Source organism: Hyperolius riggenbachi, chromosome 1 (genome assembly GCF_040937935.1).
Source record: "Hyperolius riggenbachi isolate aHypRig1 chromosome 1, aHypRig1.pri, whole genome shotgun sequence".
In the NCBI taxonomy this organism is placed as follows: Eukaryota; Metazoa; Chordata; class Amphibia; order Anura; family Hyperoliidae; genus Hyperolius; species Hyperolius riggenbachi.
This window is the reverse complement of record NC_090646.1, coordinates 95,158,947-95,181,560: the sequence shown is the minus strand read 5'-3', so window position 1 is coordinate 95,181,560 and position 22,614 is coordinate 95,158,947. Positions and strand designations below refer to the sequence as shown.

The 22,614-nt window shown below is 44.2% G+C and overlaps 2 protein-coding genes across 4 annotated transcripts in view; one reads left to right on the top strand and one right to left on the bottom strand.

Moving 5' to 3' along the window:
- Positions 1–9,034, top strand: part of LOC137545787 (transmembrane and immunoglobulin domain-containing protein 2-like) — a 49,279-nt gene extending 40,245 nt beyond the window's left edge. For all 3 annotated transcript variants that reach the window (XM_068267422.1, XM_068267412.1, XM_068267403.1), the window contains exons 4-5: positions 2,924–3,013; positions 7,679–9,034. In XM_068267422.1, coding sequence (XP_068123523.1) covers positions 2,924–3,013; positions 7,679–7,704 — 116 coding nt within the window. In that variant the 3' untranslated portion in view covers positions 7,705–9,034. The remainder of the gene's footprint in view (positions 1–2,923; positions 3,014–7,678) is intronic.
- A 7,154-nt stretch (positions 9,035–16,188) lies between these two features.
- The window catches only part of WFS1 (wolframin ER transmembrane glycoprotein), a 62,456-nt gene continuing 56,030 nt past the window's right edge, over positions 16,189–22,614 (bottom strand). Inside the window, exon 8 of the mRNA XM_068277125.1 lies at positions 16,189–22,493. Within this exon, the coding sequence (XP_068133226.1) occupies positions 20,685–22,493 (1,809 nt within the window). The 3' untranslated portion in view covers positions 16,189–20,684. The remainder of the gene's footprint in view (positions 22,494–22,614) is intronic.

Here is a 22,614-nt window from a genome sequence, read left to right as displayed (position 1 = left end):
TACTGAGGAGTAGACTACATGGAAGGTAAGTATGACTTGTGTATGTTTATTTTGACTTTTTCATTTTCAGTTCAGGTTTTCTTTAAATGCTTTCAGGGATGGTGCTATCCTGATTGCGTGTGGCAGGGAGTTCCAAAGTCTAGGGACAGCATGACAGAACGCTCTGTCTCCAAAGGTTTTGAGGTGGACTCTGGGGGTGACCAAGGTGTTACATCTTTTTCATCTAAGATTGTGGGGGGTATGATGCAGTTGCAGCAAGTCCTTCAGGTATCCAGGGCCCAGATTGTGCAAGGATTTGGATGTCAGTAAGCCAATCTTAAACAAAATTCTTCATTTTATCGGTAGCCAGTGGAGTGAACACAGGGTTGGTGTTATGTGGCAATGGCGGGGTTGGCTCGTTAACAGCCTTGCGGCGGCATTCTGTCCTGATTGCAGGCGGCGTAAGTCTTTCTTTCGAAGGCCTGTGTAAAGAACATTGCAGTAGTCCAACCTTAATGTGATGAAGGCATGAACTAGGGTTGGAAGATCCTCTGAACGGATGAGGTATTTAAAGCCAATGGGTACCGGATTAAAAAGAAAAAGTCAGATACTCACCTAAGGAGAGGGAAGGCTCGGTCCTAATGAGCCTTTCCTCTCCTCTCCCGATGCCCTTGGTGCTGCGCTGGCTCCCCCGTTCGCGTCCACCGCTGCAGGAACGTCGGAGGTCTTTGGGAGCACTCGGGCTTCCGAAGACGGGCCGCTCCATACTACGTACGCGCGAGTGCGTCATAGAGGGCGCTCGCGCATGCGTAGTATGGAGCGGCCGCGTCATCGGGAGCCCGAGTGCTCCCGAAGGCTTCCGAAAGCTCCCGAAGGCATGCGGAAGTGGCAGTATTTGACCGAACTGGTCGAATACTGCCACGGGGGATCCTGCGCGGGACCGGGCACCGGGAGAGGAGGGGCAGAGGCGTATCTAGAGGGGTGCAGTTATGGCTCATGCCATGGGCGCCACAGCACCATGGGCGCCATTGCCTGCTCCCATGCTGTGATGCCATGCCTGTTCCTGTGCTGCCCTGCCATGCTTGCCCCTGTGCTTCTCCCCCAATGGCTGCCCTTGTGCCTCCTTGTCACTCAGACCTCAGAACAGATTAATTTGGTTATCTGGAGAGCATGGCTACTCAATTTATGTATGTAGGGCGCACTTGCCTCAGTGCTAGAAAAGAGGACAGAAAGGAAATAATGAGAGCTATTTCCAAAAAAGTAAATTCAGCAATATGCCGGGAGAAACAACACAGGAAACCATAAAACATTTACATGGGAAAGGATGCTGTTCTTAAAGGGACGGAAGTTTTGATATGGGGGGGGGGGGCGCAATTTCAATGTTTGCCATAGGCTCTATATTACCCAGGTGCGCTCCTGAGGAGGGGGAAGGTTCATTAGGACCGAGCCTTCCCTCTTCTTAGGTGAGTATCTGACTTTTTGGTTTTTAATCTGGTAAACATTCACTTTAATCCTTGCAATATTCCTTAGGTGAAAAAAGGAATGTTTCACAACAGCTGAGATTCGATTCCTGAAGCTTAATTCATGTTAATCAATGGACTAGTTCACACTTGAATGCATATTTTACATGCACAAAATCAATTGACAGCAATGCAAAACTGTCAGGCAACTCATGAAGAAAAACTGACACACAGAAAAACTGACAAATGGAGACACGCCCTTAAACTTCCTGACACCTAACCCTAAAAACCCCCTTCCTGATGCCTAACCCTAACCTTATAATGTTCAAAATAAAATATTTAAAAATGATAATTTTCAAAAATGAATTATTTGTAAGTACAAAACATTAAAAATGTAGAAAACGATAACGTTTTAATTTTAAAAAATGATTAAACATTTCAAAAACAACTATGTAATTTTAAAAACGATAATTATCACGTGCTTATGGGCGCCCAAATCGTCCATTAGCCGCTAGGCACCCACACTTCCTGCTTCCGGTTTCACCACAATATAAGCCATACAGTCCCCCCAATGATCTATTTGAGAAAAGATAAAGATTTATTGTGGGAAAGGGGTTATCAGCTACTGATTGGGATGAAGTTCAATCCGGGGCTAAATTAGTTTCCTCTTTAAAAATGTCTAATTGTAAAAAACATGTATTGGATGTGAGGCTGAGGCCTACACGGTGCCTAGAGCTCCCATTAACTTATCGCTCAATTTTACCGCGATTGTGATTGTAACGTAAGTTAATAGGAGAGGTTTTTTTGAAAAGCTCTCAAAGCTCTGGAGGCCAAAAAGCGCCAAGAAAAGCGCTTACATTGTTTCTGAGCCCTAAAATAGTGTAAATACAAAGATCTGAGCCCTCAGTGTTTGTATGTTGTAAAGATATGCAGAGGCAAAGCTTACAGTGGAAAACCTCCAATCCAGGTAGGTCACATAGAACTGGTAGATGACTCCAGAGTCCAGACAGGGGTGGAAGGAAGAACACGATCCTGCGGTATATCTTAACAATTGTCTTGCTTGTTAACCTCTAGAGGATGGATGGCTCTGGCCACTTTAAGACCAAAGCCATCCGTGCCCTTTTAAGCCATGTGATTTCTGTAATAGGCTCTCAGCAGTCACAAGGTCAGAAACAGTGTTGTGCGCTCAGACTCAGCACTGTGCATTCTCTCAGTGCTGTTCACTCAGATCCAGTGCTGTGCATTCAGATTCAGTGCTGTGTGTTTGGATATAGTGCTGTGTGCTCAGACTCAGTGCTGTGCGTTCAGACTCAGTGCTGTGCGTTCAGGCTCAGTGCTGTGCGCTCAGGCTCAGTGCTGTGCGCTCAGGCTCAGTGCTGTGTTTTCAGAGCCCTAAAAATACATGATAGGCAATTATACGCTGACAAATGCTTGGTCATTTTGTTTTTTATTGTGTAACTAATTTAAATATCTATTTTGATTAGAACTCCACCTTGATCACGTCTATGGTAATATGATGAGAAATGCGCCCAAGAGCACAAAATCTGCCAGCACTAAGAGCACGAAAAGCAAAAGTAAGTTACTAAGTAAAAGAAATGACATAAGGTGCAGAGGCGTAGCTATGGGTGGGCAAAGGGGAACATATGTCCCCAGGCACAGCACTGTGAGGGCGTTCAGCATGGCCGCTCCCTCCCTCTGCAAAGGAGTGCAGTGGCGTTAACAGCAAACGGGGGAAGGGGGCACATCTGTCTATCTAAATGGAGTAAGGGGGGCATAAATGGCTATCTATGGGGGGAAGGGGGCACATTTGGCATATCTAAACAGCATTTGTACATTTGACTCCACCCATGAACACAACCACATTCTGATGCGTGGCCATGCCCATTTTGTCTAGAAGTGGGTAGAAAAACTGTCTTTGTCCCCGGGCACTGAAAACCCTAGCTACGTCTCTGATAAGGTGCAGAGCGAAGACTAAAGTCATGCATATGAAGATAACCATTTAGATCATTTAAAGGACTCCGAAGGGGAAGCAATAAATCTTTTTACTTACCTGGGGCTTCTTCCAGCCCCTTGAAGTCCTTTGGGTCCCTCGCCGCAGCTCCGATTCTTCCCGGTGACCCGCTGGCCGCCTGTGTTGCCAACCCATCGGCAGGTTAGTGTTTCTGCGCATACATAGACGCGCATGAGTGCCCACAGCAAACGCTCCCACGTCATTGGACGCATGCGCACACGGGCGCTTTTGCATGCACAGAAGCGCTGACCCATACTTACAGCCGGACGGCGGGACACCGTGGAGGACTGGAGCTGCAGCGAGAGACCCAAAAGAATGCTAGGGGCTGAAGAAATCTCAGGTAAGTAAGAGAGATTTATTGCTTCAGCTCGCAAGTCCTTTAAAGCGAAATTCCCAACTTTGTTCTAAAAGTGCCATAATCTTTCATGTTATTAAATAACTGTACTTCAGTCTGCGGGTAGCTAATTAAACACAAAATTGATTGCAATTCTTAAATTGAACAGATATTTAAGAAATTGTATGATGTGTGGCCACCTTTAGACTAAAGCCGAAGACAAAAGCGGAGCTTGAACCAGAGTTGCATTGATTGCCTAGCTATAGGGGAGGCAGATTTACATGATCTCCAAATGAATGAGGAACTTCACATCAAACCTCTAAGGTGGACTGGTACTATAAGATCCAACTCCAGTTGGACCCATAGGGGAGCCTGGGCAAACCCATTGACATGCGCCAATTGTTAAAGTTGAGAGGCAATATAATCTAAGGAGAACTTTTAAGTCCACCCTCTGAGCGGGGGCTGTTCAGAATAGAAAGCTAAAAATTACATTTAAAGGACAACTGAACTGATAGAGGTATGGAGGCTGCCATATTTATTTCCTTTTAAGCAATACCAGTTGCCTGGCAGTCCTGCTGATCCTCTGCCTCTAATACTTGTAGCCATAGACCCAGAACAAGCATGCAGCAGATCAGGTGTTTCTGACATTATTGTCACATCTGACAGGATTAGCTTCTGGTGTTATTCAGACACTACTGTAGCCAAATAGATCAGCAGGGCTGCCAGGCAAATGGAATTGTTTCAAAGGAAATAACTATGGCAACCTCCATATTCTTCTCACTTCAGTTGTCCTTTAAGCCGCATCTACACGGGTAGATGCGGCGGCGATGCTCCTTATAAGATCCGTCAGGACGGATCTCCCCACCGCCAATTCCCTGCTCGCTCCCCGCGAGGAGACAACGGCAGGGAATCGAGCGGAAGATAAGCGGCGCCGGCGGGGAATCGAATCCGGAGAGCGAGCGGGGACGCGGCGGGCACGAGCGGGGACGCGGAAGAGGCGATCCGGCGGCTAATCGAGCCGCCGGATCGTCGCCTCATCTACCCGTGTAGATGAGGCTTTAAAGTCTCACCAAGCTAGAGATTACTCAAAGTAAGCTTGATTTTTTTTTTTTTTTATTGCTTAGTGCTGAACAGTTATTTATTAGAAAAGATCAAAAATTATCTCCTGTGAGAGAACTCTGGAAAAAAGTTAAAGTGGACCCAATGCACACAATGCAAAGTCTTTATTCCACTTATAGTTGCTGAAGAATTCATTGCTCTGTGTTCCAAAGATTAGATCAACTTATCTAATAGAGGGCTGGTGCATACCTAGAGCTCTTCTGAGCGTTTTTAAAAACGCTAGCACTTTGAAAAGCGCTTGGCTAATGTATTTGAATGGGATGGATCACACCAGAGTGATGTGATTTTTTTTTTCCTGCAGCATTTCTGAGGCGATTCAGCCTCAATGTTAAGTATAGGAAAGTGGAAAATCGCTCTAAAAAAATGCTAGAATAGAGCGATTTCCCAAGCGTTTTTTTATACAAAAGCTGTACACTTCCAGCACTACTGTACAAAAAATAAAAAAATCTCAACACTCCACCCTACAGTTAAACACTGAGACTTAACCCCTTCAGTGCTCCCTGCAAAAGTGAAGCCTAGTAAAATTTCTGATTTTTCTAGGATTTCCCTGAATTGTAATGAAGATTTTGTTTCTTTCCCATAAAGGTTGTCATGCTCTGGATAATCTTTTAGTGCAGAGAGGAAGTTCTGAGTTTAGTTCCACTTTAACTTAAAGGGGAACTGAAGAGAGAGGTATATGGAGGCTGCCATGTTTATTTCCTTTTAAGCAATACCAGTTGCCTGGCAGCCCTGCTGATCCTCTGCCTCTAATACTATTAGCCATAGCCCCTAAACAAGCATGCAGCAGATCAGGTGTTTCAGACTTTAAAGTCAGATCTGACAAGACTAGCTGCATGATTGTTTCTGGTGTTATTCAGATACTACTGCAGAGAAATAGCCCAGCAGGGCTGCCAGGCAACTGGTTATTGATTAAAAGGAAATAAGTATGGCAGCCTCCGTATACCTCTTACTTCAGTTCCCCTTTAACATCAGCTAGTGCTCCCAAGTGCTTCTCCAAATAGGATGTCGCCAGTATAGTCACTGACAGTAAATCACTTTTGACTTAATGCTGCATAACTCCATGGAATGTTCTGTGGTTGCATGGAGCTCTGAAACCTTGCCCTATACTGCCTGCATTAGTGGAGCTGATGTGTTCGGTTACACACACTTTACTCACTTCTCATAAAGACCCTAACACTTCTACCTCATGTTTCCCACGGAAACCACTGAAACATTTGCATATGCTCTCATGGTTTTATGTTGTGACAGTGTGACTGACTCCTCGCCCACTCAGCAGACTAGATAATGTGCAGCCATCTTAGGTGTAGCTACTAGGCTGTTTTATGCAAATCATTCTCAACTGTGGATTCAACTATCCATCTTTGGCATAGCTAAGGCACAATAGGCCTCAGTGGAAGTTTTATGTCCCCCCCCCCCTTCCAAGCACTCAATGCATAACAATGGATACACATCAAAACCTGCCAAGGACAACCACAGTGTCGGAGGTGCAAGAAGATTATGGGGAATAGTGTGTTACTGATTACTACTATTCAAAGCATCTATACAAGTGATTACCAGCACAGGACCAACAGAGAGCTAATACTGCGATTGAGAGAAGGCCCCCAAGAGCCCCAGTGCGGATGCAACCTCTGCACCCCCTATTGCTATACCACTGCTATTCATGTATTTCTAATACCATATAATCTCGTTATAATAAACTCTGATATAGTAAAAATTTGGGTATAGTAAACTACCTCTGCAGGTCCCAGCCAATCTCCATTATAAGTCTTTGTGAGCAACGCTTGGTATAGTAAACTCTGATATAATAAAACTTCTGTTATAGTAAACATGTTTTTTGGGCCCTACTTGACGCTGACTCTGGATATAGTAAACAGTGGGCTGTGCATATGTCATATGTTTGTGAAACCCAAGGTTGGCTGCTCTCTTCAGGCTGGTTGCAGGTGAGTTGATGCCGGATAACATTTGTAAGACAAGAGGAAAGGCACCAGCGCTGGATATACAGTACTGTACAAATAAGCAGCCTGGGGAAAATGTGAACATAAACAAATGAGGATGTAGTGTTACCACTTCCACTTAGCAATCACAGATAAAAGTATAGTCACAGTCTCAGGTATCTCTTCCCTTGTTAGCGATGACGCTCCTGGTAGTGTGTGGAGCACAGTACAGGCTACTTTCACTTGTAGTGCAGATCAGAGCGGGCCTACTCGCTGCAAAACTAAGGAGAGTGGAGAGTAGAGTGCTGAGTACCACCCGCGGAGGTATCGATCGGAGCCCCTCGCTTTACAGATGTGAGTTGCTTATTATGATTGGCTGCATTTTGAAGACAGGCTTCATGATTGGCTCGAGTGTGAGCAGAAAGTTTTGCAGGACATGTGCTGCAAGTCTGAGTCTCGCCTGTGGAGGTATCGGAGCCATTCACAGGAAGTGAGTGGCTGCCTCTATTCAGTGACAGCAATTTTTAAGGATCCTTGATACTGTACCCAAGATTTGTGCAGCCTGGCTATGCAGTCCTAAGGTATATTTAACCTTGTAGTCCACCAAATGTGCAAGTGCTTGTACTGTACTAACGGGAGAACAGTTTCGCCTTTGCAGCAGAGATTGTACCAGTGTATGCTGGGCTATTTCTAGGACAATTTCTGATATAGTAAACTTCTGATATAGTAAACCACTTTTTCTGGTACCATGGAGTTTACTATAATGAGATTATACTGTAATAAGTGTTTTGTGTGATACCAGATTGCTGTATAATTCAGAAAACTATATATTTTTTTCTAGGTAACAAAAAGACTTCAGTTGTATGAAGCCACTGCCTGGAGCATGAATAAGAAAATACACAGGACCTCAAGCCCTGCAGCATGTCGAAAGAAAAGCAATATACGTTACTGCAGGCCAGTGAATGCTGCATATAGCTGATGGACAGTTCATGCACTCGACTGTAGGGGGCAGAGATGGACCACAGACGTGGTCCGGTGCCCACCACTGTATTTGCACTATCCTTCCTCATTTACATCCCACATAGTTGCCAGTGTATTGCACATGGGGCGTCAGTAAAAAAATTTTCCGAGGTTGGCAACACCGTGCTACGTGCTGGAAGTCAGCACACATGGGGTCCAGAGGGCAAGTTACACAAAAAACACCAAGCAGGTAAAAAATTTTTTTTTCATCAGAACGTGATTCATACAATGTTTATTTAGACTGTAAAGTCCAGGGCTGGGCAAACTTTGAGCGGCCCGGGCCGTATTCCTAAAATTCTCTGGCAAGCAGCGTGTAATACGCTAGCTCGTCCCCATGTCATGTTGCCATGGAGACGCGCGCTGGATGGCGATCAGGTGAGTTTTAAGTCTCCCCAGTTACCGCCTGCTCAAGACACTGCAGGGAGGAAGGGGGTAAAGAGGGGGATCCGGCTGCCTGGAGTAACAGCGCAAGCGGGCCGAATCTGGCCCGCGGGCCGTAGCTTGTCCAGCGCTGGTATAGTCTCTTTAAGAAGGTTGACAAGGGTTTCACTTGAGTTCATGTCAGCCAGAGAGATCTTTCATGGAAAGATTGTTTACAGATCTAATAAGAGTACAAGTCTCCCCCATCTCCACTGACAGTGTTGTTAGTGATCCTCCACATTGCATCAGTTATGGCCATCCTCTGTTGTTCTTCTGTTGTAGTCCCTGCAGAGGGGCACTGCTAGCTCATACTTAGCACAAAGGAGGCTGCTAGGCTGTGTCTGTACAACATTCTATCCCAGAAATGAACTAAAGATATTTCTGGTGAAAGCAATTGTAACGTGTGTATGCAGCCACACACATCTGGTGCTACATGCTTACCCCTCTGGTTCCTATCCTACAGGAATGATCATCTGTAGAGGAGGAAACTGCACAGCACACTTGACTAATCAGCAAAAGTCTAGGTTGGTGTCTTTCATAATTTTACTTAAGATGGGGTTTAAAATCCAGTTTCAGGATTTCTACTCTTTGGTGTTTTTGTGCTGTTTGTGCTCTCTTTGTGAGACCATCGTGACTTTATTGTGAACGTCGGTGGTCGCAGATACAGGGAACGAGGGACAAAAATAAAAACATGATGGGGAGTCTAACTTCTCATCTCACTGTAAAAAAATAAATAAAAGTTTTACTTGTAACGGTTTCTGATGGTACATATTTTCTTTCAAAATACAAAGTTAAAGAGGGCCTCCATACTAAATACAAAAATCCGGCAGCCTGCAAAAAAAAGGAAAGTTATATTTACCCGAGAAGCCTTGTCCCGTGATGCCGTCCTGAAAATTCTCGGGTAAATATAACTTTTTTTTTCTTGCAGGCAGGTGGCTTTCTGTATTTAGTATGAAAGTCCTCTGTACGGAAATTAGCTTGGATCGGGAAAAAAAACCAGCAACCAGGTTCAAACAAATCCACATTATCCAAGACTATTTTTTTTTCCTGGGGTTGGGCATTATGGAATCCATATGTGAAAGGCAACTGGATTCAGCAAACATTTCTTCTAAACTGGGAGTGTACTGTATGTTAATAAAAGTATATTCTGCCATCTTGTGGTGAGAAGTAGCATTGCATCAAAATCAGGTTGTTTAAAAAAATATTTTGAAGCAAATAAAGTACCTTGATTTTTATTACTGGAGAAGATTACCAGACATAGCCCAATCACTAGCACTTCTGTGAAACTCTACGTGGACAATGAGCCAGTAGTGTACAATGCATGCACTTGCAAGCGGATTTAATTAAAGTACAACTGTAAAGAGAGGGATCTGGAGTCTGCCATGGCTATTAGGTAGCCATATACAGCGCAGATATCATAATTAAATAGCCATTCAGGGGGTCTTGCTGGTGGGGCCTACAAAGCCCGGGATGGCTGCCTCAGTGCCTTGTGGGTAATGCAGCTGTAATAGCCAGAGGTCACAGGGCCATGGTACAGCTGCATGGCTGTATGTTGGCCACTGCTCAAACACTGAACACGCATTTCACCAACAATACTGTATTCAAAAAAATAATAATAACCTTGTGCCATGTTTAAACATTTTATTAAGATTTCCACAGTAAACAGGTATCCTCTTTCCAGTGTTAGGTAGTTAGCAACACTTCAAATACCGCCAAAATGTTTCTTGTTTTACAACAAGAGAAAGGATAAGGGTTCCATATTCTTCACCGGATTAGGCTCATTTATTAAACACTTTCATGGACACAACATCAACAAAAGGGTAAAAAGCTGCTCAGACAGACAGCCATTTCACAATTACCTCAGCACACTCTGCTGTCATAACAAGGGACCCATGGACCTTATAAGGGTGTCCATGAAACTTCTCACAAAGTAAGGCTTTGGCAGAAATACTATGGCAGTAAGGGCCCGTTTCCACTTGTGCGTTGCGAATCGCCGCAGTTAAAATTCGCATGCGGATGCGAATTTCTCATGCGGCTGTATGCGAATTTTCGTGCGAATTCGCATGAAAATTCACATGGATGACGCTATATGCGAATTTAACCATGGCAGTGCCGGTGTGTTTTTCCATTGATTTCCATGCGAATTCGCATGAAAATTCACATGCCAAAGCCGCAGGCGATTTCCCTATTAAATACATTAGCGGCGATTCGCATGCATTCCACACGCAGGCGAATTCTGAGGGCTCTGCCGTGCAGAAAAATCCTGCACAGAAAAACGCTCAGGAAAACTGACAAGTGGAAACAGGCACATCCACTTGTATTGGCTGTGCGAATCTGCATGCAGGAAACGCATGCAGATTCGCGATAGTGGAAACGGGCCCTGAAACAAAAAAAGACCATATAGGATTTTTTTTTTAATATATATAACAATCTGCATTATGAGACATACATTTAGGCACAGCTATGGGAGGAAAAACCTCAACCCCATCCACCTAATGCTCACATCTAAATAGCTTAAAATAATGTATGTTATTGACTTTTGTTATAAAATAAAAACCAATAACATGTATAAACAAAATAGGACAGCTTATCTGTATCTGGAAGCTAGGCTTTTCTGTTTTCTGGCAGTTCCTGCAGAGTCAGGTTACACAGAAGAGAAGGCTTTCTCCTCCCTCCTTTAGGCCCGGTACACACCATATACCATAATTTTCACTTCAGATCCTACTCAAGCGAGAGGTCCGATCAATATTCAGACACCTATGCAATTTTTAAAAAAAAAATTTGTTCATATTTAAGATAATTTTTACAACTTGGTATCGATGGAAAGGACTGGATATTTTCCAGCTTGTCCAATATGCTTTTGATTAAGAAAGATATTGATTTTGAGCTTGGGAGTGGTCACTAGCAACCAATGGGCTGTATATTTTTTTTGCCCAACGTATGTCCTCGATCAGAAGTATGATGAAAATTGCATGCTGTGTACAGGGCCTTTGCCTCACCTCCCTACAATCTCTTATCCTGATCAGTGTCCAGAAGTTGGAAGAAAACAGTTGGAAGTTGGAAGAAAACTGTGCAAACTCTTGTTAGCAAATTACATTAGCTGAATCCAGTGTTGAACTGGCAGACTTCTTTCAGATGATCAGCTGACAGGCGGTGAATTCACTTCCTGTCAGCTGCTCTCCTGCACCAGTTGGGGCGCTTGTTAACGCTCGATACTGGCGCTAGGCAGACGGCTCCCCCATAGAGTTACATCTGACCTTAGCCATGCTCAGACATGACATGTAGCAGTCCTCAGCCGCCCTGTAACACCACCATGTGACACGGGTGGTGTTACAACAGCTGCAATTCAGCTGCATTCTACACTGCACCCAAATTGCGCTGGCGGGCTCCAGCTGTGACACTGGACTACTTGCAAATGCGCAGTTCAGCTGTCTGAATGTGACCTAACAGTTTTGCTGTTGAATTGCTAAGATTAGCGTAAGTCAGTTTAAAGCGGACCCAAACCAAACATTTTTTAATTCAAAATATTTAGTTGCACCACTCTGACACATACAAAGATAAATAAACACTCCTTCAAGCGTACGAGCATTTCAGTGCATGCTTTTCATCCTTCTCTTTGCATGACTAGGGTTACACAGGTGGCAGCCATTAGCAATTCCTCCTTTGCTGGACACCACCTATTCCACCAGTTTGCCGGATTCTGTCCCGGCAATATAAAAGGAAGGGAGGGGTTCCTCCAATAAATGTAAAATATTTTATATTTGTCATCATGCAGCTGAAAAAAGGCTGCTATTTATTATTATAATTTAGAAAATAGATTTTATTTCTGAAATCTTGCATTTTTAATTTGGGTCCATTTTAAAGGCTTGTATCAATAACTCAATTTTTTACGCAATTCTTCCGATGACCGTTGCTTTTTTGTTTCTGCGATCTTGCGACATGAGTACATGCGAGCGACTACACAGCGCTTTGCAATGCGCGGCGATTACGACCATCACGACCAACCAGATCATTAAGATCCCTGATGAGTCCTGCGCAAAGTACAGCGATCTTTTACCCTCTCGTTCGCTCCCTCCGTTTGCCGTCTGGGGTTCCCGCGGGTAAGAAGATGGATATGGGAACCTTGTTGGTCAGGTAGCATCGCTGTGAGGTTCCCCGATCCTTTACCAGGTGAGTACTCAGCTTTATGTTACACAATATGCACCAGTAGTGTCTGCTGAGGAATACGGTATTAGCTTCTGCCCAGTGATATATGTGAGCCCTAAGCTGCAAAGAGCATGGAGCCAGCTTATACTGATCTAGTATCATTTAACACTGGAAGCTCCGAATACAACCTTTCAGCAATAAAATGTGGGTGGCATTCTGTCTGTTACCTGTTTTAGCAATAGCCTACAAATAGAGATCATCACTAGGGAAGGTCAATGTGATGCAAATAGTTCCATACTGATGCAGGCTTATACACATTTTTAATGCAAATTATTGCAACTTGAAAATGGACCTTTGAAAATTGAGCTCCTGCTCGGCAGGATTTGATTGGTCAGTTTTCAATAAGCATAACTTTACATACCTAATTTCTACAATCATGCATCAACTTGGAACAATTTTCATTTCCTAATCGTCACATATTCTAACTTTGGAGCAGTTTCTTGCTCCCCAGGAAGCAGATTTCATCTGGGCTGGGCCTGAACAGGGCAAGGGGCTTATCAGATTCAGGAGGTGGTAATCAATGACAGAACTGGTCAATGAGATACTAATAATTTCAATTCGATGCACATTTCATGTTGATTGTATGCAGTTTGGAATTAGAGAAATGGGCTTCCTCTAATCATTAACCTTTAATTAGCCTTCACCATGTTGGCGATGTAACTCTAATGCTGGATACACACGTTGCGTTTACGCGTTCGATGCGGCGTTCGATTCGATAATTTCCGAGCATTTCCGAGCGCATTTCGATTATTTTTAGGCCGAATGCCATGTAAAGTATGGCAAATCGACCTAACGATCCATCGACCTGCGAATCGGACATGTTGGAAATAATCAAATCGACGCGAATCGATCGACGCGGAAACGCAACGTGTGTATCCAGCATTACATGTCTTTTCAGGTCTGATCACATGATATGATGTGTAATCGGGATCCAGGAAAACGTGTCAGTGTTACATCGCCACCTAGTGGTGGAAGACGGGTTATGGAAGAGTATTTTCCATCACTAATGGCGGTGTAACGCTGCCATGGTCACCTGGATCCCAATCACGTCATATCATGTGATCGGGACCCAGAAGACCTGCCAGAAGCTCAGAACCGCCAGTAGAGGAAGAGAAGAAGCCATCCGGAACAGGTATCTATAACTGCTCCCTGCCGCCCGTTCATCTAGCTGCACTAAGCAGCGAAATTAGATTTGCTGGCAGTGGTTCAGAGTGCACAGCAGTTTCAAATAAAATATTTTGTTTGAAACTGCAAATGGGTCAAGCAGTCAAAACGGTCCAATTTAAAGAGAGTCTGAAGCCATTATAAAATCTACTTTTTAACTTCTATTTATCTTAAGCAGTATGGGTAGAGCTGAAACGCCGCATTCCCGCATCGGAACGAGGGCTTTATACCCCCAAATTCCAGGGCAAACATCCACGACCCGTGCATTTTGCTGCCTGGGGAGGCAGAGCTTAGCACTGTAGCTCTGCCTCTACTGAAGTCAATCTGCGGACGGATCTCTGCCTCTCCCCGCCCCTCTCAGTGAAAGAAGACAGAGGGGCGGAGTGAGGCGGCTATCAGCGGTGATTGACTTCAGTAGAGGCAGAGCTACAGCGAAAAGCTCTGCCTCTTACAGGAAGCGCCCCCTGATTTTTGCCCCAGGGATTGGGGGGGGGGGGGTAATAAAACCTTGTTCTGCTGTGGGAATGTGGCATTTCAGCTCAACTCATATTGCTTAGGATAAATAGCCTGTAAAAAGAAGAATTTATTTTGGCTTCAGAATCTCTTTAAATTGTGATGAAAAACTGTACATTTAAATAGACAATTTTCCTTGTAACAGAATGTAAAGAAATACATTTAACCGATAGATACAGTGTACTAAAGCAGCAAACACAGTGATGTGAAAATAACAAAATGTCTTTCTATATACAAGTGTGCTACATACAGATAGTTAAGGTGATTCTATAGTGGTGACTATCAGTACAGAAGGCTAGTTATTGCCCGAGAAAGTAACAAAACAAAACATTTCACTAAAAACAAGTAGGCACAATTGAATTTTATGACCTCAAAATGTACAAAGTTATATTGTCAACGTGACTGGCATAGTGCAAAGCCTAGAGCTTAAAGGAAACCTGCGATGAAAGTCGTCTCAGGTTTTATACTTACCTGGAGCTTCCTCCAGCCCCCTTCACGCTGCTTGGTCCCTTGCAGTGTCCCCAGGCCGCTCCTGTCCCCTGCTGGATGGCCCAGTACTCTGGCCTAATAGCTCCATTGCCGTGCTACCATGGCCGGGTGTGTTCTGCACCTGTGCAGGAGTTACTGTGCAGGTGCAGAAGCTTCGGCCATGGAAGTGTGATGCGGCACACGTGGCCCGAGCATGCACGACAAAGCGCTACTCGACAGACAGTGAGGGACCGAGCGGCCTCAAGGGGGCTGGAGGAAGCCCAAGGCAAGTATAAAACCTGAGACATTATTCTCAGGTTCACTTTAACACCATTCTCCAGGTACAAATTTTCTGCTTGTCCTGATTAATGTATTATCAAACGTCTTTTTTTATTCCTTCCTCAATCAAATCTCAAAGTAACTTAAAGGGAATCCGAACTGAGAAATATATGGAATACAACACAATTGAGATGCGCAAATGTATACAAATAACTCAGGCAGTGCGCCAATATCTTAAAGGACAGTTCAGTTTGGATTCAATATTAAAGCGCTACACAGTCCTGCTACTGAAGGAGGAAAACCTCTCTCTCATAAGAATTCTTCTATGTTGTAATTGCAGGTTTGAATCTCACCACCACACCAGATATTGGAAAGGGACTCACCCTCTTCTAAGACCTTCAGTTAGGTCTTAATCACGCCTTGGGGTTCTTCCCAGGTCACCCCCGACCTTATCCATCTGTGTCTATACTGGTCTCACTGTGGATTAGGCCAATCCTTGATACTATCCCAAGACTGCTGACAGTTTACCTCCAAATAAAAAATCTCTCATAGCGTAATACTGTATGCACTTTTAAAAGCATTAAAATTTATTGCACTTACAATTTTCTCCAGATAAAAACAGCATGAGTTTTTTCCAACGGGCTCTCCCCCGTATTGGTGGCCTCCGGAGGGCTCTCCAAATGTTGCGTCACAGTACGTGACTCATCAGGAGCTCCTGATGAGTCACGTACTGTGACGAAACTAGTCGGGCCGGACCCTAGACGGCGTGGAGTGCACGGTAAAGCGCGGGGCAACGCGGAAACTACATGGAGGACTGACCGCGCGGCAGCCAAGCCGGGTAGCGACGCAACATTTGGAGAGCCCTCCGGAGGCCACCAATACGGGGGAGAGCCCGTTGGAAAAAACTCATGCTGTTTTTATCTGGAGAAAATTGTAAGTGCAATAAATGTTAAAGCTTTTAAAAGTGCATACAGTATTACGCTATGAGAGATTTTTTATTTGGAGGTAAAATGTCAGCAGTCTTGGGATAGTATCAAGGATTGGCCTAATCCACAGTGAGACCAGTAAAGACACAGATGGATAAGGTCGGGGGTGACCTGGGAATAACCCCAAGGCGTGATTAAGACCTAACTGAAGGTCTTAGAAGAGGGTGAGTCCCTTTCCAATATCTGGTGTGGTGGTGGTGAGATTCAAACCTGCAATTACAACATAGAAGAATTCTTATGAGAGAGGTTTTTCTCCTTCAGTAGCAGGACTGTGTAACGCTTTAATATTGAATCCAAACTGAGAGATATATGGAGGCTGCCATATTAATTTCCTTTTAAACAATATCGGTTGCCTGGCTGTCTTGTTGATCCTCTACCTCTAATACTTTTAGCAATAGACCCTGAACAAGAATGCAGATCAGATGTTTATGACAAAAATCTGACTAGATTAGCTGCATGCTTGTTTTAGGTGTGTGATTCAGATACTACCACACTGATGCTGGAATGATCAGCAGGACAGCCAGGAAACTGGTATTGTTTAAAAATAAATAAATGTGGCACCCCTTCATATACCCCTCTCACTTCATGTTCCCTTCAATCTTTTGCAGTGTGGTCACATGACTTGTTGCTGCTGGTCAGTCTTTCCTCATGAAAGGTGCACTGCCTTTTGTGAGGGGTGTATCCTGTCACTCCTCACTCAGGACTTTAGAGGAGCGTAGCAAGCTGAAACTGAGCTCTCCCACTCAGTCCTTCAGAGGGGTGTGGCAAGATGAAACTGAGCTCTCCCACACAGGCCTTCAGAGGGGTGTGGCAAGCTGAAACTGAGCTCTCTCACTCAAGACTTCAGAGGGGCGTGGCAGGCTGAAACTGAGCTCTCCCACTCAGGACTTCAGAGGGGCGTGGCAGGCTGAAACTGAGCTCTCTCACTCAGGCCTTCAGAGGGGTGTGGCAGGCTGAAACTGAGCTCTCCCACTCAGGACTTCAAAGGGTGCATGGACGGGCTACCACTGAACCCTCCTCTTATGGAATGGAGAAATTGGGCACCTGCACAAAGTGGGGGTCTGAAAGCAGGCTTCCTGGGAGTGCTGGGAGGGAATTTTTCTATTAGCCAATGAGGATGACATCTGCTGTCATATGACAAAGCTACAGAAGGTTAAAGCTAAGCTATTTAAGATTATTTTGATTGGAATGTGACTTATTTGACTGCATTATTAGGGAGTGAGACAAAAATATGTAGCTAGATAAGGACTTTAAAGCACATCTGTCATGACAAAAACACTAAAGAATCCATCACTTACGGTGAGTTACTAATAACAAAATTGCCAATTTTCTGGCTGAAATACTTTGTTTTTAGCAGAAAAAGGCAGATCGGGTGTTCTGATGCTCTGAATATGCAGACTTGTTCCAGAGAAGTGACTTATTTAAGGAGGTCAAGTAATGGCAGCCTCCATATTTCTTTCATGTCTGGTGTATTTTAACAGCTTAAAGTGCACTTTCTTCCATTTCTTTCCGCACAGCTGACATGGCTGGATAGCCCAGTCAGCAGCTTTGTAAACAGAAAATACTCTTAAAGGATCATCTCTATAGCTCACCATCTTATGTCTGTACAGGTTTTTGTGGTACCAGCTGAGCTGAGCAGGGACACTGTGGGGATCTGCCTTGAAATGAATATGAGAACTACAAATTGATTTCTTTAAGACATTACTAATACCACATCTGTCAAGCTCATCCCATGGCTTCAGAGTTTAAAGTACAACTATTATTAGAACACTATGGAAACTGTAAGTTCCCTAGCAGTAATGCAATGGAATTGACAATTCTTCCCCCAGACATGTAAAAGGAAAACCTCCAGTACGGCTCCGACCCAGTTCTGTATCATGCCTGTAGTAAAAACTGATCAACTGAAAATCAGTGCTACAAATGCTCAACCAATTTTAGTTTGGAATTAATTGATTTGGTTGATCCCACCAGGCTTTCTCTTAATGTTGCGCTTGAAAGATACATTCAGCCACAGTTGCTCTCCTCTCCCTCCACAGGAAAGGACATTCAGGCTTGGCTAAGGGTATAGCTGGATCATGCTATCCAGGTCTGATTACCATGGAACTCGTGTACCTAATGCTGGCCATACACTAGGCGATTTTACCCATAGATATATGGCAGATTCGATTTCTGTGATCGAATCTGCTAGAAATCGTTAACGCAAATGTTGCTAGAGCCATCAATTTCTATTCAGAATGGATTAATTTGGTCGATCGCACAGGCAGGAAAATTGTGCTCAATCGGCAACAGGTCCGGAACGCATCGCTAGCAGCATTCAATACAGCAACGACCAACGCAGCGTTTTGGCAGTACTCTCAACTGGCCCGCTAGCGCATGTTTTCCCGCCTCCGGTGGTATAACTTCATGCAGTGGGTCTCCTCTTTCCTGTGTATTTTCCTCATCCTGGTCATGTGACACAAGTTGAAGTTCAAATACTAAAGGTCCAGCAGCATAAATGCCGGACCTCTAGTGTTTGAACTAAAGCTTGTGTCACATGACCAAGAAGAGAAGAGGACACGGAGGAGGAGACCCGCTGCATGAAGTTAAACCACCAGACCCCACCAGCGGGACAGGTTAGAGCTCTGCTGCTGTCTGGGGGAAGCACAGATAGGGGAGACCTGGGTGGTGAGAAAAGAGGCTCCACAGTTCATTAATTTCATGATGAAATTGATTGAAAATCTGTGTGTCATATGGGCATCCAATTGATACGATCAGAGAGGAATCTATCCAAAGGCCGATCTTGTGGCTATCCATAGGTGTATGGCCACCTTAACATAAAAACAGTATCCCAGGGATACTTGTTGTGTAGTCCGTACACCAATGCAGCTGCTTTATGTACTTGTCACTTCCTCGCAAAAGTCCTCAGTTCTGTACCAATCAGAAATGATTAAATAGTCTAAAAGATTATTTCAAAAACAGATGAAAAAAACGCCCTTCCCTAAATCATCATCTTATAGCTAGTGAAGTGTGGTTCGTTGTTAGCTGTGGAGCAGATATGCAGACATCAAACCAAAAAATGATGATTTGAGTAATACCTTTAATGACTGGCTGGACATGCTATATAGCAAGGTTTCAAACCATTATGTTTCTTCATCAGGCATTATACATAACTAGATCAGAACCGTACAAAAGTGAATGTAACATACAGAGACATATGTATGAATCCGTAGGCTTAATGAGCAATCTGACACCATGTCACACTTATTCCCTTTTGAAATGTAAAATACCTCATCAGTGCTTAGATCTACTGAACCCTGACAGCATTTGACAATATAGGTAAACACAAACAACTTAGCTCTCAGCAGAGGCGGCCTTAGAGTACGTGAGGCCTGGTGCGAGGGTCATATGTGGGGACTAGAGCCATAAGTGTAGGCCATATCCCGTACCATCATGCTCACGGTCTTGTCCACATCTAATGCAGTATGCCTTATTATTGTTTAAAAACGATTAAGTTTGTTAAAGGCCACTAAGCCAACCAATAAACTGGAGATGGGTACTAAGCTGGCTGGGGAGTTAGAGATGGGTACAAGGCTAGCTGGGGCGCTACGGATGGGTACAAGGCTAGCTGGGGCGCTACGGATGGGTACCAGGCTGGTTAGGGAGCTAAGGATACGTAGAGGCTGGCTGGGGAGCTTGAGATAGATACAGGCTGGCTGGGGAGCTACAGGTGTGAGCCAGACTGGCTGGGGATGGGTACTAGGCTGAATAGGGAGCTGGGGAGCTCTACATGCATTTTCTGCACCACCAACAGGGGACAGGGTGATATGTGTTGTTTCTTGGCCTGACTTTGCTGGCTGACTCGGATTCTGTTGGTGGTATTGTAGAGTCTTTACCTGTTTAGCAAATTCCAAAATATGATGCTCCTGAGTCCTGTGAGAGGTTGATTGTCGCAGACTCGCAGTGGTTGTGCGCCCATGGCCGGGAGTGCTATGCACATGACGTAAATCAGCGGGTCAGCACCTGAGCATAAGCCGACCAGTAAGAAAGCACCTGAGCATAAGCCGACCAGGAAGCTCTCAGTGTGAGCGCAGTGGGCATTACCGCAGGGCACCTTTCAGGTGCAGGGCCTGGGCCAATCACCCCACTTGCCCCCTCCCCCCCCCAAAGACTCTGCTATCAGTCATAGAGCAGCAATAACCATGTACAGCTTGTCATTTGGTAAAGTTATTACCTGAATCAATGTTTGTTGGTTTGATGTCAACATATCTTCTTCTTATACTGTCTGATAATACCAAAACGGTCCCAAACTTCCTTGTACAGCCAGTAACCCATGCTTAGCTCAGCTAGTCCTGAGTGTTATTAGGCTATTCTGTATGTAGGGGTCGTAATGTATGAAGCTGTCCAATAACTGGTGGCTTTTCTACTGGGGAATACATTTTACTACTGATGGGGATTACAGATGTTTTGTACCACTCCTATTTAATTTAACATTGTAACTGATTGGTTATGTCAAGCAACTACTCATATCAACCACCAGCTTTTACAGATCAGCACGCCTGACCCCTGTTAGAAATCACAGCTGTAGGTAGACCCCATGACAATGAAGATATATACCACCTGCAGAACACCTACTTCAATAGTCTGTAATGACTTAACAAGCCAAACGGGTTAACACAATGTACAAAGTTGACTATCTCAGTGTCACCATTACAATGTCCCATAGGTCAGAAAGATGGGAGTTACACGTTAAATTAACGGAGTAGTTCTCACTTTGGTTTCAGCATTTTGATGGCACCTGAATGCCTTACTTTTTCAAATGGCAGAAAGGAACGGAGAAAAGAAAAAATCAAAGGCAAACTTAATAGCAGTGTGGACATCTCGTCTCCAGTCTTGTTCTATCTTGACGTGCCTGGAGGCCGGAGTGAGTTTAGCCATACAATTTAAGCAGCTTATAGCTTTGAGTTCAAAGACTGGCCACTTGCTGCCCAGGCGTCCTTCAAGTATGGTGCTGAATTCAATCATGCTGCCTTGCCGCAAGTTTAGCAGCACGGTTTTGAATTCATTGCTAGCTTTAAGCACAATATCTTTGGTGACATCATCTTCTTCAAGCGTCCTGTTGCCGTTCTTTCCATTGAGAGGCATTCCAACTGATATCTCAAATTTGTACCTGTCAAATTTCTTCATATGGCATCCATATTTTGAGAGGAATTTTAGTCGACAGAGTTCTTCTTCTTCTAAGGTGACATTCTGTGGATCGCAAGGAGGATAGATTTCTCCATAAAGACATCTCATCCAATCTCCAATAAATAGGGGAAGCATGTTGACAGCAGATTCAGCACTGTTCTCAATCTCGGTGACACGGACATACTTGAACCTGCCTGTCCATGTCACTCTGTGTCCTTCCAAATGACTGCACAGAATCTGAGTCCTCGCCATGTTGGTCTCCTTCCATGCCCTGGGGCCGCACAAAAAGCTATACTGCTGCCAAGTCAATGTGGAATTGTAGACTTTCATTCCCTCGGAGCGGTAGACATAAACCCAACAAAACATTACAATGGCAGTGATCCACACCAAGATCAGCTTCACAATGGAACTTTTAGTGAGAGACTTGACCATTCCAACCAAGGAATAATTGGCTTTAGACCACCAGCGGAAAACCAGTGGGACAGTCAACACGATAAGAGTCACCACAATCTTGGTCAGCTCCAGAGCAATAAACCATTTCATGAAGTGAACCACACACATTACAGCAATGCCTACTAGGAGTATGGGAAGAGCAAACAAAAACAGAAAATAGCCAACAGAGGCGCGAATGAGACCAATCATGGTAGATTCACGTAGAATGACAACAGAAAGTTCGCACCACATGAAGCACACTAGGTACGGGACCAGGTAGTAGTAGAAACCCTTGAAGTTTCGGAGTTGTGCCATCCTGAAGAAAAGGTAAAATAAGTGGACAAAGAACAAACATGGGACACTTATGCGGAATAGGATTAAGTGCCCAATAGGTACAGTATAGAATGTCTTACTAAGCAGCCGTACGTATGGCACTGATTCAGGCAATAGGTTTAAAAAGGTAAGTGCACCAGCAGCCACTTCCGTGTATAAAGCTCGACGGGTGTAGGGTTCCGCACTTGTGTTCAAACTCAGATAACTGGTAATGGTGAAGAACATCGAGATAATGGCCAATTCTGAACAGGGTATCCAGTGCCGATCTGAAATTGGGAATGAAAAAATGACAAAGAATACTGACATTAAGAAGTATAAATAGGGCTCTAAATGGTTCCAGCCAAAATTCTCCTCTGCTTGCTCAACGTCCAGGTTTGGTTCGAAGCGGATCAGCAGGTCTGTAAAGGCACGGAAGTTCTCCCAGGCTTTGCTGTTCTGAAATACTTTCAGGGTACAGATTACCATGGAGATGAAGGACAAGTAGAAGACAACCAGGGGAATAAAACAAGCAAAGAAGTCTATGGTGAGATTGCTAATAATAAAGAAGAAGATGAGTGCATTGATGTGATGTGTTGGCACAATGGTATGCAGCCAGTGCATTCCGGCCTTTGAGGCCATTTCAATAAGGTATTCCTTAAGCTCCATGATAACGTGAAGAGGATACTTCATAATCTGGAACAGAGAGGGGTAAAAAAAAGACACCTAATTTTAATTTCGGGGATATAATGAAATAGTTTTTAAATCAAACACTGCAAAAATTGTGATGTTAGGGAAAATATCTCAGTGATATAAA